At 37.9% G+C, this 15,593-nt stretch overlaps 1 protein-coding gene and 1 pseudogene across 1 annotated transcript in view; one reads left to right on the forward strand and one right to left on the reverse strand.

Moving 5' to 3' along the window:
* Positions 1-687: 687 nt before the first annotated feature.
* LOC105548512 lies at positions 688-8,178 on the forward strand (annotated as a pseudogene).
* A 4,041-nt stretch (positions 8,179-12,219) lies between these two features.
* The window catches only part of FRRS1 (ferric-chelate reductase 1), a 58,943-nt gene continuing 55,569 nt past the window's right edge, over positions 12,220-15,593 (reverse strand). Inside the window, 3 exon segments of the mRNA XM_011992518.1 lie at positions 12,220-12,635; positions 12,714-12,775; positions 14,342-14,457. Of these exon segments, the coding sequence (XP_011847908.1) occupies positions 12,413-12,635; positions 12,714-12,775; positions 14,342-14,457 (401 nt within the window). The 3' untranslated portion in view covers positions 12,220-12,412.

Consider the following 15,593-nt stretch of genomic DNA (forward strand, 5'->3'; position numbering starts at 1 on the left):
TACAATTAATAAACCAGTAGTGATATACTATTATTAACTAAAGTCTCAAACTTTATTCAGATTCCCTTAGTCTTTAGCTAATGTCCTTTTTCTGTTCCAAAATCCCAAATAGAAAACCGTGGTATTTTAGTTGTCACGTCTCCTTTCACTCTGCTTGGCTGTGGCTCTTTTTCAGATTTTCCTTGTATTTGAATGACCTTGACAGTTCTGAAAATTACTGAGTAGGTATTTTGCACTGGGGTACAAACCATGGGTTATAATCCAACACAATTTGCCGCTCAAATTGGTAGAGCTTTGGCTGTTGAAATAGTACAGAGACAAGTTGGCTCCTGTGCCCCTTTGACATATCCCTGTAAGTGATTTTGCTTTGTTTTTTCCTTACTTTCTGGCACTACAAGATGACCCAGTCTCATCCTATGTATTTCTTACCCCACTTCTAGAATCAGCAACTTATCCAAGAGTTTCTGTTGCTTTTATTGGAGAATGGTGTAGAAAACAAAATCTGGGCACTAGGCATGCTCATTGCTACTTTGTCTTTTTAAATATTGTCTTGACCATTTACGGTTCTTTGTCTTTCCATGTGAATTTTAGAATCAGTCTGTAAACCCCTTCAAACGAGGCTGCCAGGATTTTGATTGGAATTAAATTTATAGATCAATTTGGAAAGAATTTTCATTCTAATATTGTTTGCCAATCCATGACCCCAAGAAACCAAAGGGCAAGATATCTACTTATGCCTTCTTTGTGCAGATGTGCAGAGAAGAACCTAAGAAGAAAAACCCAGTGGTCCCTGTCAATTTTGCAGAATTTTCTAAGAAGTGCTCTGAGCGGTGGAAGACAATGTCTGGGAAAGAGAAGTCAAAATTTGATGAAATGGCAAAGGTGGATAAATTACACTATGATCGGGAAATGAAGGATTACATCCCAGCTAAAGGAGGCAAGAAGAAGGATCCTAATACCCACAAAAGGCCACCATCTGGATTCCTCCTGTTTGGTTCACAATTCTGCCCCAAGGTCAAATTCACAAAGCCTAGCATCTCTATTGGAGATGTGTCAAAAAAGTCGGATGAGATGTGGAATAACTTAAATGACAGTGTAAAACAGCTTTACCTCACTGTATTAGTCCAGTCTCATGCTGCTCTGAAGAAAAACCTGAGACTGGGTAATTTATAAAGGAAAGAAGTTTAATTGACTCACAGTTCCACATTGCTGGGGAGGCCTCAGGAAGGCAGAAGGCAAGGAAAAACAAGCACCTTCTTCACAGGGTGGCAGGATGGAGTCAGTGCCAACAGGGGAAATGCCGGACACCTGTAAAACCATCAGATCTCGTGAGAACTCACTATCACAAGAACAGCGTGGGGAAAACCGCCCCCATGATCCAATTACCTCCACCTGGTCCCGCCCTTGACACGTGGGGATTATCGGGATTACAGTTCCAGGTGAGATTTGGTTGGGGTCACAGAGCCAAACCATATCAATCAGGAAGGCAGCAAAGCTGAAGGAGAGGTGTGAGAAGGATGTTGCTGACTAGCAAAGTCTAGAAAGTTTGATGGTGCAAAGGGTCCTGCTAAAGTTGCCCGAAAAAAGGTGGAAAAGGAAGATGAAGAAGACGAGGAGGAAGTAGAGGAGAAGGATGAATTAAAAAAAAAAAAACTATCTATTTTAAAAATGTGTTTCTATAATGACTTTGTATCCTACAACTCTGATAAGTTCAATTGATTTTAGCATTTTTTAAATATATTCCTTAGGATTTTCTACTTAATGATGAGGTTGTCGGCAAATAAAAACAACTTTACTTCTTCCCTAATCTTATGACTTTTATTTCATTTCATTGCTTTATTGCACTAAGGCTTTCAGTTCAATGTTACATATAAATGCAGAGAGCAGGCATTCTTTGCCTTGTTCTGATTTTTCAGAGGGGAAGTATTATCTTTCACCACTGAATATCATTTTGGCTGTAGGCTTTTCCTGGATGCTATTTATTACATTGAGGAAGTTTCCACTTCTAGTTTGCTAAGTTTTTACCATGAACGTGTTTTGAATTTTGTCATATGCTGTCTCTGCGTTTGTTGAGATCATCAAATGGGTTTTCTCCTTTCATCTCTAATCTGGTGAATTTCATTGACAAATTTTTCAGATGTTATGCCAACAGTGCATTCTTTGCATAAATCTCATTTGGCCTTGATGTTTTACTCTTTGTGTAAGTTGCAGAATTTAATTTGCTAATATTTCATTAAGTGCTTTTTTTAATTACAGATTTTCAGTTTATGTTCACGGGGAATATAGTCTGTAGTTTCCTTTTCATGTGATGTTTTTGTCTGGTTTTGGTATCAGGGTAATACAAGCCTCATAAAATTAGTTGAGTAATGTTCCCTACTGCTCTATTTTCCAAAAAAGTTTGTGTACTCTCAATGTTAGTTCTTCCTCAAATGTTTGCTGGAATTCAGCAGTGAAGCCATTTGGGCCTGGAGTTTTCTTTCTGGGAAGATTTTTTGGTTACAAATACAATTTTTTAATTTTTATTTTTAATTGTGGTAAAAATACATTAAGATAAAATTTGCCATCCTAACCATTTTTAAGTGTACAATTCAGTAGTGTTAAGAAAATTCACATTGTTATGCAACAGAGCCCTAGAACATTTTCCTCTTGCAGCAATGAAACTCTATACCCACTGAACATCATCTCCCCATTTCTCCTTTCCCAACCCTGGCAACCACCATTCTACTTTCTGTTTCTATGAGTTTGACTACTTTCAATACCTCATCTAAGTGGAACCATACAGTATTTTTCTTTTTGTGATGCCTTATTTCAGTTAGTATCACGCTGTCCAGGTTCACTCTTGTCGTTGCATGTGACAGGATTTCGTTATTTTTTAAGGCTGAATAATATTCTATGGTATGTTTATACCACATTTTTTTCTTCCATACATGGGCATTTGAGTTGCTTCTGCCTCTTGGCTCTTGTGAATAATGCTGCAATGAACATGATGTGCAAATATCTCATAGAGATCTCACTTTCAATACTTTTGAGTATATACCCAGAAGTGGAATTGCTGGATCATATGGTAATTCTATTTTTAATTTTTTTGAGGAACATCCATACTCTTTTCTGTAACCATCGTTCCATTATATATTCCAACCAACAATGCACAAGGGTTGCAATGTCTCCACATCCTCACCCAACACTTGTTATTTTCTGGGTTTTTTTTATAGTAGCCATTTTCATGGATATGAGGTGATATCTCATTGTGGTTTTGATTTGCATTTCTCAATTATTAACGGTATATAAACATCTTTTCATACACTTGTCAGCCATATGTATATCTTTGTTGGAGAAATATCTATTCAAGTCCTTTGCCCATTTTTAAATTTGGTTACTTGTTTTTTGTTGTTGTTGAGTTGCAGGAATTCCTTATATATTCTGCATATTAACACCTTATCAGATATAAGATTTGCAATTATTTTCTCCTATTCTGTGGCAGAAATTTTCACTCTATTTCTTTTGATGTACAGGAGTTTCAAGATTTGATGTAGCCCCACTTGTCTATTTTTGCTTCATTGCCTATGACTTTCATGGTCATATCCAAGAAATTTATGACTAAATCCAATGTCATGAGCTTTTTCCCCATGTTTTCTTCTAGGAGTACAGTTTTAGGTCTTCAGCTTAGGCCTTTCATCAATTTTGCATTAATTTTTGTATATAATGTAAGGTAAGGGGCTCACTTCATTGTTTTGTATATGGATATTCAGTTTTCCCAACAGCATTTGTTGAAGAGACTGTCCATTCCCCATTGAGTGATCCTGGCACCCTCATCAAAGATCATTTGACCATAGACAAGAGGGCTTATTTCAAGGCTGTCTGTTCCATTCACTGATCTATATGTCTGTTTTTATGCTAGTACCACACTATTTTGATTATTGTAGCTTTGTAATATGTATGTAATTCAAAAATCACAAAGGGTATAGAAAAGAAAATTGTATGATAAAAAAAAAAAGAAGACACACCAAAAAAAAAATATATTCCCGTGCTAAGTCAACCAGCACAGAAAACAAAAAATGAAAAGAATATAAGATAATTCATACCTTAGAGGTAAAGGTGGTATATATTTATGCAAATTCCCTGCATCCTTCCCAACACTTATTACCTTTTTTTATTACAGCCATTCTAGTGGGGATATAGTAGTATCTCAGTGTGGTTCTGATTTGCATATCTCTAATGAGATATGTTCAGCACCATTTCATGTTGAGCATCATTTCATGAATTTATTGCCCATTTGTAAATATTTAAGAAATGTCTGTTCAAATAATTTACCAATTTTTAGTTGGATTGTCTTCTGAGTTGTTAAAATTCTTTGTATATTTGATACTAGTCTCTTACATGATTTACAAATACAAATACATTCTCCCAGTCTGTGGGCCTGTCTTCACATTCTTCATGCTGTCATTTGAAGCACATAAGTATCTATTTATAGCACAGTCCAATATATCAGTTTTTTTTCCTTTTATCCCTGTGCTTTTTGTACTATATCTAAGAAATCAATGCTTAACCCAAGGTCACAAAGGTTTAGTCCTGTGTTTTCCCCTAAGAGTTTTATAGTTTGGCCCTTACGTTGAGGCCAAAGATCAATTTTGCATGATTTTTTTTGTTTATAGTGTGAGGTGGGGGTGGAGGTCTAAATTTATCCTTTTGTATATGATATCCAGTGTCCAGGCACTATTTGTTGACAAAGCCAGTCTTTACCCCCTTTGAACTCCCTTGGCACCCTGCCAAAAATAAACTGATTACAAATCTAAAGTTTTGCTTCTGAGTTCATAACTCTATTTGATTAATTGATGTCTCTCCTTATGCCAATATCATGCTGTCTTGATTACTATAGCTTTGTAGGTTTTGACACTGGGAAGTGTTATGTTCTTCAACTTTGTCATGTTTCAAGATTGTTTTGCCTATTCTGGGTCTTTTGCATTTCCATAGGAAGTTTAGAGTCAGATCTCAGTTTGTTGCAAAAAAGCCAGCTAGCATTTTGACAGTGATTGTGCTGAATCTGTAGAACAATTTGGGAAGTATTGCCATATTGATACTAGTATGTCTTCCTGATCCATGAACATGAGATATATTTCCATTTCATTCAATCTTTGGTTTCAACAATGTTTTGTAGTTTTCAGTGTACCACTTTTGTGTTTCTCTTTTTATTCATATTTTAATCTTTTATTTTACTGATTTGTATTTAATTGTATTTTCCTAATTTCACTTTCAGGTTTTTCATTGCTAATGTTTGGAAATGCTGTTGATTTTCATATATTAATTTTGTATCCTGAAATCTTACTAAACTCATTTATCACTTCTAGTAGTTTAGTGAATTCCTTAGGATTTTCTATTTATGATTATGTTATCTGTAAAAAAAAAAAAAAAAAAAAAAAAGGACAGTTTTACTTCTTCCTTTCCAATCTGAATGCCTTTTGTTTCTGTTCCTTGCCTTATTGCCCTTGCTAGAAACTCCAATACAACATTGATGCAAAGTGATGAGAACAGACATACACTTGTCCTGTTCCTGATCACAGGGGCAAAGTGTTCAGTCATTCACCATTAAGTGATATTCGTTGTAGGTTTTCCTTAGATGCTTTTTATCAGGCTTCACACATGTTCAAGGGTCAACCAGAGAGAGATGTGGGCAAACAGGATTGGGGATCCCCTCTCTAGAATTTTCCTTTTCAGGATCACCCACCGACTCCAGCAGCTTCAGTTGCCCCAGCCATCAGTCCTCTGATTTGCTATGCCAGAGAAACTGCAGTTTTTCCACTGGATCCTCTATCACCTAGCAGTCTACTGACTACAACTGCCCTGAAGCTAAAATGTAGAAACAGAGCTCACGCCAAATAATTTTCCTCCTCTGCATGTGGACTCCTTGCCAGGAACCCTCCTAGAGTTGTTAAAATTCTTTCTATATTCGATACTAGTCTCTTATGTGACTTGCAAATACAAATACATTCTCCTAGTCTGTGGGCTGTCTTCATATTCTTGACACTGTCATTTGAAGCACATAAGTATTTATTTAAAGCATAGTCCAATATATCAGGTTTTTTTTCTTTAATCCCTGTGCTTTTTGTACTATATCTAAGAAATCAATGCTTAACCCAAGGTCACAGAGATTTAGTCCTGTGTTCACTCTCTGAGGCCCTCAGGCAGCTGCTTTCTGAAGTTTACACTGGTTTTCTGGAGAAGGGTTGATTTGGTAGGCTCTTACTCAGACATTACTTGCAGTGCAAGTCAGATATTTAGAATGTGTGATTTCAGGAAATTCTTATCCCAAGAGTTTGATTACTATACATCAATGTCTAATTGAAAAATCCAAAAGCGTGTTTAGGTCTTCAGAGAAAACCCAGAGCACAGTACAATTTCTTTTACATGTGAATAAGATATCATATGAAAAAGATATACTTCTTAGCATGTGCTCTAGGAACCTCCTCTCTCCTAAAACAGAGGTATATGACCAGGCATAATATACAATTACATTAACTTCTTTGACAATAAAATAATACATTAAACAGTTACCGAGTTTATGGCCAGCAAAACCCCCAGATTTTTTCTACCCAAAGGTATAATCCAAAAGCAGAAACAAGATAATCTTTTTACTGAGATGGAATTCACATAACATGAAACTATTTTAAAGTGGAGACTCAGTGGCATTTCTTATATTTCCAATGTTGTGCAACTACCACCTCTATCTAGTTCCAAGACATTTCATCCCCCCAAAAGAAAACTTTATACTCATTAAGCAGTTACTTTCTATTCCCTTCTTGCCCCACACCCAGCCCCTGGTAACCATCAATCTCTCTTCTCTCTATTGACTTACCTATTCTGGATATTTTATATAAATGTAATCATAAAATGTAAATTTTGTGTCTGACTTCTTTTACTTAACATAACATTTTGGAGGTTCACCCACATTATAGCATGTATCAGCACTCTGCTCCTTTTTATGACTGAATAATGTTCCATTGTATTTGCACACCACAATTTATCTTTTCATCAATCAATGGACATGTGGGCTGTTTCCATCATTTAGTTACTATGAATAGCACTGGTATGAACATTAGTTTTTTTCCACATTTTTTATTGTGGCAAGAAAATGCATAATAATGGTAAATTTTATTAAAGTACAGTTTAGTACATTATGTATATTCACAGTGTTGTCCAACCATCACTACTATCCATCTCTAAAACTTTTTATCCTCCCTAGCAAACTTTGTGCCCATTAAACGCTAACCTCAGCCGGGAGCGGTGGTTCACACCTGTAATCCCAGCACTTTGGGAGGCCGAGGCAGGTGGATCACTTGAGGTCAGGAGTTCAAGACCAGCCTGGTGAACATGGTGAAACCCTGTCTCTACTAAAAATACAAAAATTAGCCGGGTGTGGTGGCGCATGCCTGTAATCCCAGCTACTCAGGAAGCAGAGGCAAGAGGATCGCTCAAACCCAGGAGGCAGAAGTTGCAGGGAGCAGAGCCCACAGTAAGTTTGTCAAACAGGTCAAAGTTGTCTGCAGCTCCACTTAGCCTAGAATCCAGTCATACCACTGCATTCCAGCCTGGGCGACAGAGTGAGACTCCGTCTCAAAAAAGAAAAAAAAGAAAACGCTAACCTCCCACTTCCTTTCTCCCACCAGCTCCTGGTACCCACCATTGTACTTTCTGTCTCTGTAAATCTGACTACTTTAGGTACCTCATATAAGTGGAATCATATTAATACAATAATCATCCTATGTCTGGTTTATTTCATTCAGCATAATGTTTTCAAGATGAGCATCAAATATTTTTTATAAAAAGTACACATTTTACATGCATGCAAAATTTATTAAGTTTAACACTGCAATCAAATGGCAAAGGCATCACCAAAAAAATGTACGAAGCAAGCACCTTTTGCTAGCATCACTTCATTGGATCCTCACAGCCGTTCTGTGAGATGGGCTTTCCAGATGAAAGAATTGAGCCCGGAGAAGATAAGTGACTTACCCAAGGATATGCAGCTTGTAAACCAACAAGCAAACATGCATTTTCAGGTCTTCTAATTTCCAGTCCTTTTTAATTTACAGGATCAGCTGCCTCCCATCCCATGTATCAGGATGGTCAAAACAAAAAGATACCGATGTTGGACAGCAAGTAAGGGAAGGAGCTAGAACTTGATAAACTAGCTTTTATAAGTGATACGGGAGGGAAGTGCTGGGAAAGGCGTAGTCCCTTTAAATAATAGGAAAGGAGGGAAGGGAAGTCCCTGGCGAGGGCTCCACACCCAGGCCCACGTGCCCGTGGGCCTAGGTGAGTTCAGGCACCCCGCCTGCAGCGCCCAAATGTTGCATTTCCCAAGACCACTCTGGCTCACCATGCCCCCATCTTGTGCCTATAAAAACCCCCAAGATTCTAGCAGGCAGACACACAAGCAGCTGGACGTGGAGAGGAACACATCAACAGAAGAAGACACAAGCAGCTGGACAGCGAGAGGATGTGGATGGGAGCACGCCAGAGGAAGAACACATGACAGATGCTGGCATGCCGACAGGCCACGACTGGCGGAAGGAGGCACAGTTGGCGGAGTTAGGCCAGGGCAATCAGAGGAGAGCCTAGGCAGTCTAGCAGCCCAACTCCAGGGGAAAATCATCTCCCTTCTGGCTCCCCCATCTGCTGAGAGCTACTTCTACTCAGTAAAACCTTGCACTCATTCTCCAAGCCCAGGTGTGATCCGATTCTTCTGGTACACCAAGGCAAGAATCCAGGGATACAGAAAGCCCTCTGTCCTTGCAATATAAGGCAGGGGTCTAATTGAGCTAACACAAGCTGCCTATGGACAGTTAAACTAAAAGAGCACATGGTAACACATGCCCACTGGGGCTTCAGCTGCAAACATTCACCCCTAGACATTGCTGTGGGGTCGGAGTCCCACAGCCTGCCCATCTGTATGCTCCCCTAGATTTGAGCAGTGGGGCACTGAAGAAGCGAGCCACGTCCCCATTCCACACCCTGCAAGAGGGACAAGGGAACATTTCTAATTTCACTGAGAAGGGCATTCCAGGCTGGTAACCCTCTGTGACCTGGGTGCAGAGATGAGCTTGGTGGCGGGTTGCACAAGGAACAGAAATGGCATTCCAGACTGGTGACCATCGATGACCTGGGTGCAGAGATGAGCTTGGTAGGGGCTGCACAAGTAAAAAAGAAGCAGGATGTGGATAGGAACTGTGAGTAGCCTAATCTGATTTTAAAAGGGCTTAGAAGAATCTTTCCTTTCATTCCAACCTATAATGGATTATCTTAAACCAGAACCTTTGTTCTTTTTTTCCTGCCTCATGAGAGTATACAGATAAATAGAATTTCAGCCAAACACTACATGTGCCCTGACAACTTCCTAGTTGGCATCTCCTGCATTTGTCTTTTCCCGCTGCAGCCTGGACTGGGGCAGGATGTGGAAGGGATGAGGCATTGCTTAACACACATTAGAGACAAAATCCTTGACAAAAATCAAGTACTACTGTGAATTTGATTCATTTATTTGATAACCCATCCTATAGACTACCTATGCCCTTAAGATTGATTTCTGCAGACCAGAGAATTTTTTTATTGCCTCAGCTATTAATGCCAGCTCAACCACAATTTTCTAGAATTGCTTTCATTTCTTTCTGAAAAACATACATATCTTTATTTTATATTGCATCACTTCTTTTAGAAGAAAACATGATTTTGCTCATTGGTTTTGGCAACATTGCTAAAGATATAAAAGCATTTAATTTAACAATAATTCCTATCAAAAGAAATAATTTTTGAAAACCTGCCCAGAGTGTTTATTACAGAAACAAAAAGAAAAACTGAGAGGAGTGAAGACGAGGAATTTGCAATTTGTGGATACCAACCACCCATAAGCAGAAGAATCATAATTTGATTCTAATCAAAAGATTTGGTATATTTGGGGCCAGGTGCAATGGCTCATGCCTATAATCCCAACACTTTGGGAGTCTGAGGCAGGAGGATTGCTTGAGCCCAGGAGTTCGAGATCAGCCTGGGCAACAAAGGGAGATCCCTTCTCCAAAAACAAGAAAAAAAAAGTGCAATTAGCTGGCTGTGGTGCACGGAGTTAGTGCCTGTGGTGCCAGCTACTCCGGAGGTGGTGGGAGGATCACTAAAGCCCAAGAGGTCAAGGCTGCAGTGGGCCAAGATCACACCACTGCACTCCAGCCTGGACAACAGAGTAAGACCCTGTCTCAAAAAAATAAAAAATAAAAATAAAAAAGATAAATGGCAAAGGCTTCTTTGGGCAACTCTGTATGTAAGTTGACAAAGATCAAAATAGTGCCAACATATGAAGCACTGAAAAAGAAAAAGTTAAAATATCTTAGCCTCAACACTGGAAATATAGCAAGCTCACATATTTGAAGACCAAACGCATCAAGGCTCATCTTTCCCTTAAAAGAATTTTCAGCTGGGCACAGTGGCTCGTGCCTATAATCCCAGCACTTTGGGAGGCTGAGGCAGGTGGATCACTTTAGACCAGGAGTTTGGGACCAGGCTGACCAACATGTGAAACCCCTGTCTCTACTAAAAATATAAAAATTAGCCGGGCATGGTGACACACACCTGTAGTCCCAGCCACTCAGGAGACTGAGACAGGAGGATCATTTGACCCGGGAGGCAGAGGCTGAAGTGAGCCAAGATTGCACCACTGCACTCCAGCCTGAGCAACAGAGTGAGACTTTGTCTCAAAAAAAAAAAAAAAAAAAAAAAGAGAGAATTTTTCTTTGTCAGATGTAGAATATAACTTAAGGAAATTTATTAACATTTAAGCTCGTTAGTATAGAAAACTGGAGGAAAATAACTTTAGTACACATTTAATTTGCTATACTAAATTTTTTTAATAAAGACATTCAAAAGGAAAATTTAGGTTATAAATAGCATAGCACATATAGAATATGAACACAGAAAGTTCACATCTAAGCGCTAAGCCACTTATGATAAACACCTATAAAAGGAACAAAAACTAAACTTCCACATTATTTTACCCAGTAAGAGATGTAGGCTATTAGCAGAAAGTTGGTTAAATTCAAAAAATAAAGATATAAAAAAATAAGAAATAATGAAAAAAATTTTGAAAAATAATAATAAAATAAAGATGTAGGCTACACAGCTGAGGCTATTATTCACACCATATAGAAATCAGGCTCTTGGGCCAAGCAGTAACTATAACATAATCAGAAAGAATACCTAAAGAAATAAAGTATGACTTCCTAAATTTTTTATTTTAAAAATGCCCAGTTTATTTATTTGCTTTGCCTAAGATAGCTGCATTCATCCATTACAGGGTCAGGGGACTATAAAAACAAGTATCAAACAATTGTTATAAATAATCACAGAAAACAAACTGGAAAATAAACAGTGGTTACTAATTTAACGTTTTAACCCATTACCCCAACCACCCAAAAAAAAAAGCAGACATTTTAAAAATAAAGATTAAGAAGAGTTGGTGGAATTTAAGAGAAATGCCATCCCATAATGTTACCTAAATACTGAAAAGGAATCAGAACAAGGAAACAGGAACAAAGCAGTACAGTACTTCGGTATTATAGCGCCACCCACTGGCTAGAAGTCTTCATAGCACATATGAGATGTAGCCATAAAATAGATGAATTCTTGAAATAAGGAAGATAACACTGACCTATTCTGATTCAGTAGAGCATCAAAAACGTCTAACAAAACACAGACACATTATATTATTTCTACAAGTAAACAGAATATCTATTAGATATGTTCACAAGGGTGAGTTTTATCCATTTTGAAATCCAAGTCTATAATCCCCAAATGCTACAAGGACTTAAATTCTATGGCCAAAACAATTAACATATAAAATGCTATTTCATCTCTGTACCTGAATACATAAATGGGGCCTTTAAGTAAAAGATGCATACTTGCATTTCATTGCTAAGAAATTCATAATATATTTAAATGCTGGTAAAACCTACAATGGCATCTGTCTCATTTCCACCTTTACTAGAGAAGTAAGGAAATACACTGAGCAAAGGATATGTCCAAAAAACTAAACTGAAAAACAGTTTCTAAATAAAGTCCACAGACCATTCAGATAAACTAGCAAAAATAATTTTTCTTTAAAGTACCACAGCACCTTTGTAGTTCAAAATATATTTACCGTAATATACCTCTTTTTTATCCTAGTGACATCTGTTGTATTTTTCCAAATCACTATTTATTTCCTTAAATACCAACATTCTTAAAATCTTGGCAAGAAATATTTGAGAGTTACTTCTCCTGAAGTACAATCTTTCCTTTAAGACCCAGAATTACATATAGGGCATGACATTAATTTGTAGTCTATATGACCCTCTTGAATGTTGGTTTCTAAAGGCTAGACTTCAGAATTCCTCTATAGACATGACCTCAGTCTTCCAAGTGAGAATTCACAAATATGCTTCAGGCAGTCAGGACAGGCTTCAACTTTCTTTGGTTTGATGATAATTATCACTTGGCCTGCAAAAGCCAAGGTCTTTGCTTGCTCATAGATGGTTGATTGCAGATAAAAATACGATGAGAAAAGTAACATTCCCACAGACATAAATTGCCAACACTGCCTTTTTAAAAGCATGACCCTGAAAGAAAAATTGAGATATGAAAAAAAAAAGGTATTACCGTTAAGGTTTGTGTCAATGAACAAGAAAAGGACTTACCTCTGTTTCCACTGCAGTAAATGACTGAAGGATCTGAATTCTGTCATCGTCTAATATTTCAACTGTCAAGAATAATAACATAAGTTTATAAGGGCAGCGTTATGCAGGTAAATTAAATTTTTAAAAACACCTGATTTGTACTGTTCACCCCAATTTCCAGGGTAGAAATTCTCCCATTCCAAGCTACTAATTATTGCAAACTTCCTCAACAATTAAGCCTCTCACAAATGTGGACAATCTGGCAAGAGTACACATTTGTTAAGTAACTTAAAATATGCCTTAAAAGTCATAATGATCTAAGCTCTTTGGTTTTATTTTTGATTGACAAAATATTGTATATATTCATGGTGTATGACAAGATGTTTTGATATATGCATACATTATAAAATAGCTAAATCCAACTAATTAACATATGATAACTATCCAAGTTTTAAGTATATATGTATTTTAAACAGTAAGCCATCGACCAGGCATGGTGGCTCACACCTGCAATCCCAACACTTTGGAAGGAGGAGGCAGGTGGATCACTTGAGCCCAGGAGTTTGAGATCAGCCTGGGCAACAAAGTGAGACCCCGTCTCTAAAAAAATTTAAAAAGTTAGTCGGGCATGATGGCACATCCCTGTGATCCCAGCTAGATGAGAGTCTGAAACAGGCAGATGGCTTAAGCTCTGGAGTTCAAGGCTGCAGTGAGCTATGATCACACCACTGCACTCCAGCCTGAGTGACAGAGTGAGACTCTGTCTCAAAACAAACAAACAAACAAAAACAGTAAGCCATAATTCAGTGGTCATCAAAAGCCCCACATATATAAGCCTATCAAGGATCAAAAGTAGCAGGACTGATATGTACTACTCTACTCCTAAAGCCACCCCAGGCTCTCCCAAGTTTACAACATATATACTAGACGACAAATAATTTTTGCTTTTAGAAGGCAACCTTCACTTATTTTGGTGGATGAAAAGGATGAAAACCAGGCAGGACAGAAAGGATATTTAGCTTAGAATCCAGGGTAGTTTAAAATGACACCCATTCCCTACTAATTTCTCCACTCCTAATGGTGACTATAGGTACCCTGACCCTGCCTGGCACCAAAACAGACCTTGTCACTAAAGAGCAAAAGCAAAATCAGTCCTTCCTATCTAGCTGGCTTGCTCCTAGCTATATGATTATGCACATGGCAACCTAAATGATAGCACCCAGTAAGTTTGTCAAATAGGTCAAAGTTGTCCGCCGCTCCATCCAGTGCTGACTTTGAGTCTCTTCTTCCTCTATCTCAGGGTTCCCTCAGCTCTAGGATTCAGAGTTCGCAGTCCATACTGGCTCTAAGTCAGACCAGCAAAGTGAAAGTACTTACAAGGAAGACCCCCTCCCTAAAACCTAAAAACCTTTCCTTTATATCTTATTCACAACTTCTAATGGTAACAATTGTAAAAAAACAAAGGCAGAAAATCTCCACCATTTCTACCACTTGCTGAGTGATCACAAATTTTTAGTGAGCTACCAATGTAATAGTTAGCCGTTACTATCAGGAAACTCATTCTTTTCCAATGGTTTATATAAAAGTGATTTGACATAACGTGGCTTTTTTAGCAGATTACCTTTGCGAGACAGCCGATAAGCGTGTACCTCCAGAACAATCTCAGTCCCTACATGCCAGGCTACAAATCCAATCATTGCATAGGTTTTCCGTGAATCAGGAAGATTCAGTCCTGGTAAATCCATTCCCAGGAACATCGCTGCCACTACATATAAAAGAAAAAAGTTATATTCAAATGTTGTCCCACCAAGAGAGACAATTGTGTGTTTGTGTATGTGCATTGTCAAGTAAAACATACTAAAAGAGTTTGAGATTTAAAAAAAGATTAATATTTAAGACAAAATAGTTAATTTAGGCTTTTAAAATTATAAGGCTAGATAGGGCAAGATGGGCAATTGATTATGAATTACCAGTTGTGGGGGGCAGTTTAGGGCATATTGCATAATAACACTGGAGTTTGGCCTTCTAGTGAACCCATCACCCAAGTGGTGAACATAGTACCCAAAGGGTTGTGTTTCAACTCTTTCCCCCACTCCTCCCTCTCCTCGTTTGGAGTCCCCAGAGTCTATTGTTTCTATCTTTACGTCCGTGTGTACTCATTGTTCAGCTCACATTTATAAGTGAGAACGTGTGGTATGTGATTTTCGGTTTCTGCATTTATTCATGTAGGATAATCACTTCCAGCAGCATCCATGTTGCTACAAAAGACATGATTTCATTCTGTTTTATGGCTGCATAATGGACCAATTGTTAAAAGAGATGCACCCACATTTTCCAGATTGTTTTAAGTCTGCAATGAATGAAAGGAGAAAAGTATAGAAACCATGGTTGATTGGACTCCCCTTCCGACAAAGAATCCCATAGACTATAGCAGTGTTAGGGTAGAAGGTACCTACTTAGGTGTTTATTATACAAGGTATCAAAATACACTGTATAATTATTCCTGACTTTTGAAAACCACCCTACCCTGGAAGATACAAGCCCCGTGGAAAGGACCTGGAGATGGAAAGCTTGAACCCAGCAACCCACCTCAACCCAATTCACAAATGACCCTCAATTTGAGCTACTCAAATGTTTGGCCATCAGCATAGCTTATTCTGCTGGTAAAGGCAAATGCTAAAATAAGTCTTAAAATGAGAGTTTTAAAGTTATTTTAAAGACCTTAAACTTAAAACTGAAATAATGACTTAAATCATTACCTCTAGAAATTACTTTCTGGATTTCAACATTTAAGGCTGATTTCTCCTCAACAACCAATTACTCCAATTACTAATGCATCTAAAAATCATTTAAGCCAAATTACAACTTGCAATATAAACAGCTAGCAATTATATATGAATA

The sequence above is a fragment of the Mandrillus leucophaeus genome, unplaced genomic scaffold, assembly GCF_000951045.1.
Source record: "Mandrillus leucophaeus isolate KB7577 unplaced genomic scaffold, Mleu.le_1.0 Scaffold413, whole genome shotgun sequence".
In the NCBI taxonomy this organism is placed as follows: domain Eukaryota; kingdom Metazoa; phylum Chordata; class Mammalia; order Primates; family Cercopithecidae; genus Mandrillus; species Mandrillus leucophaeus.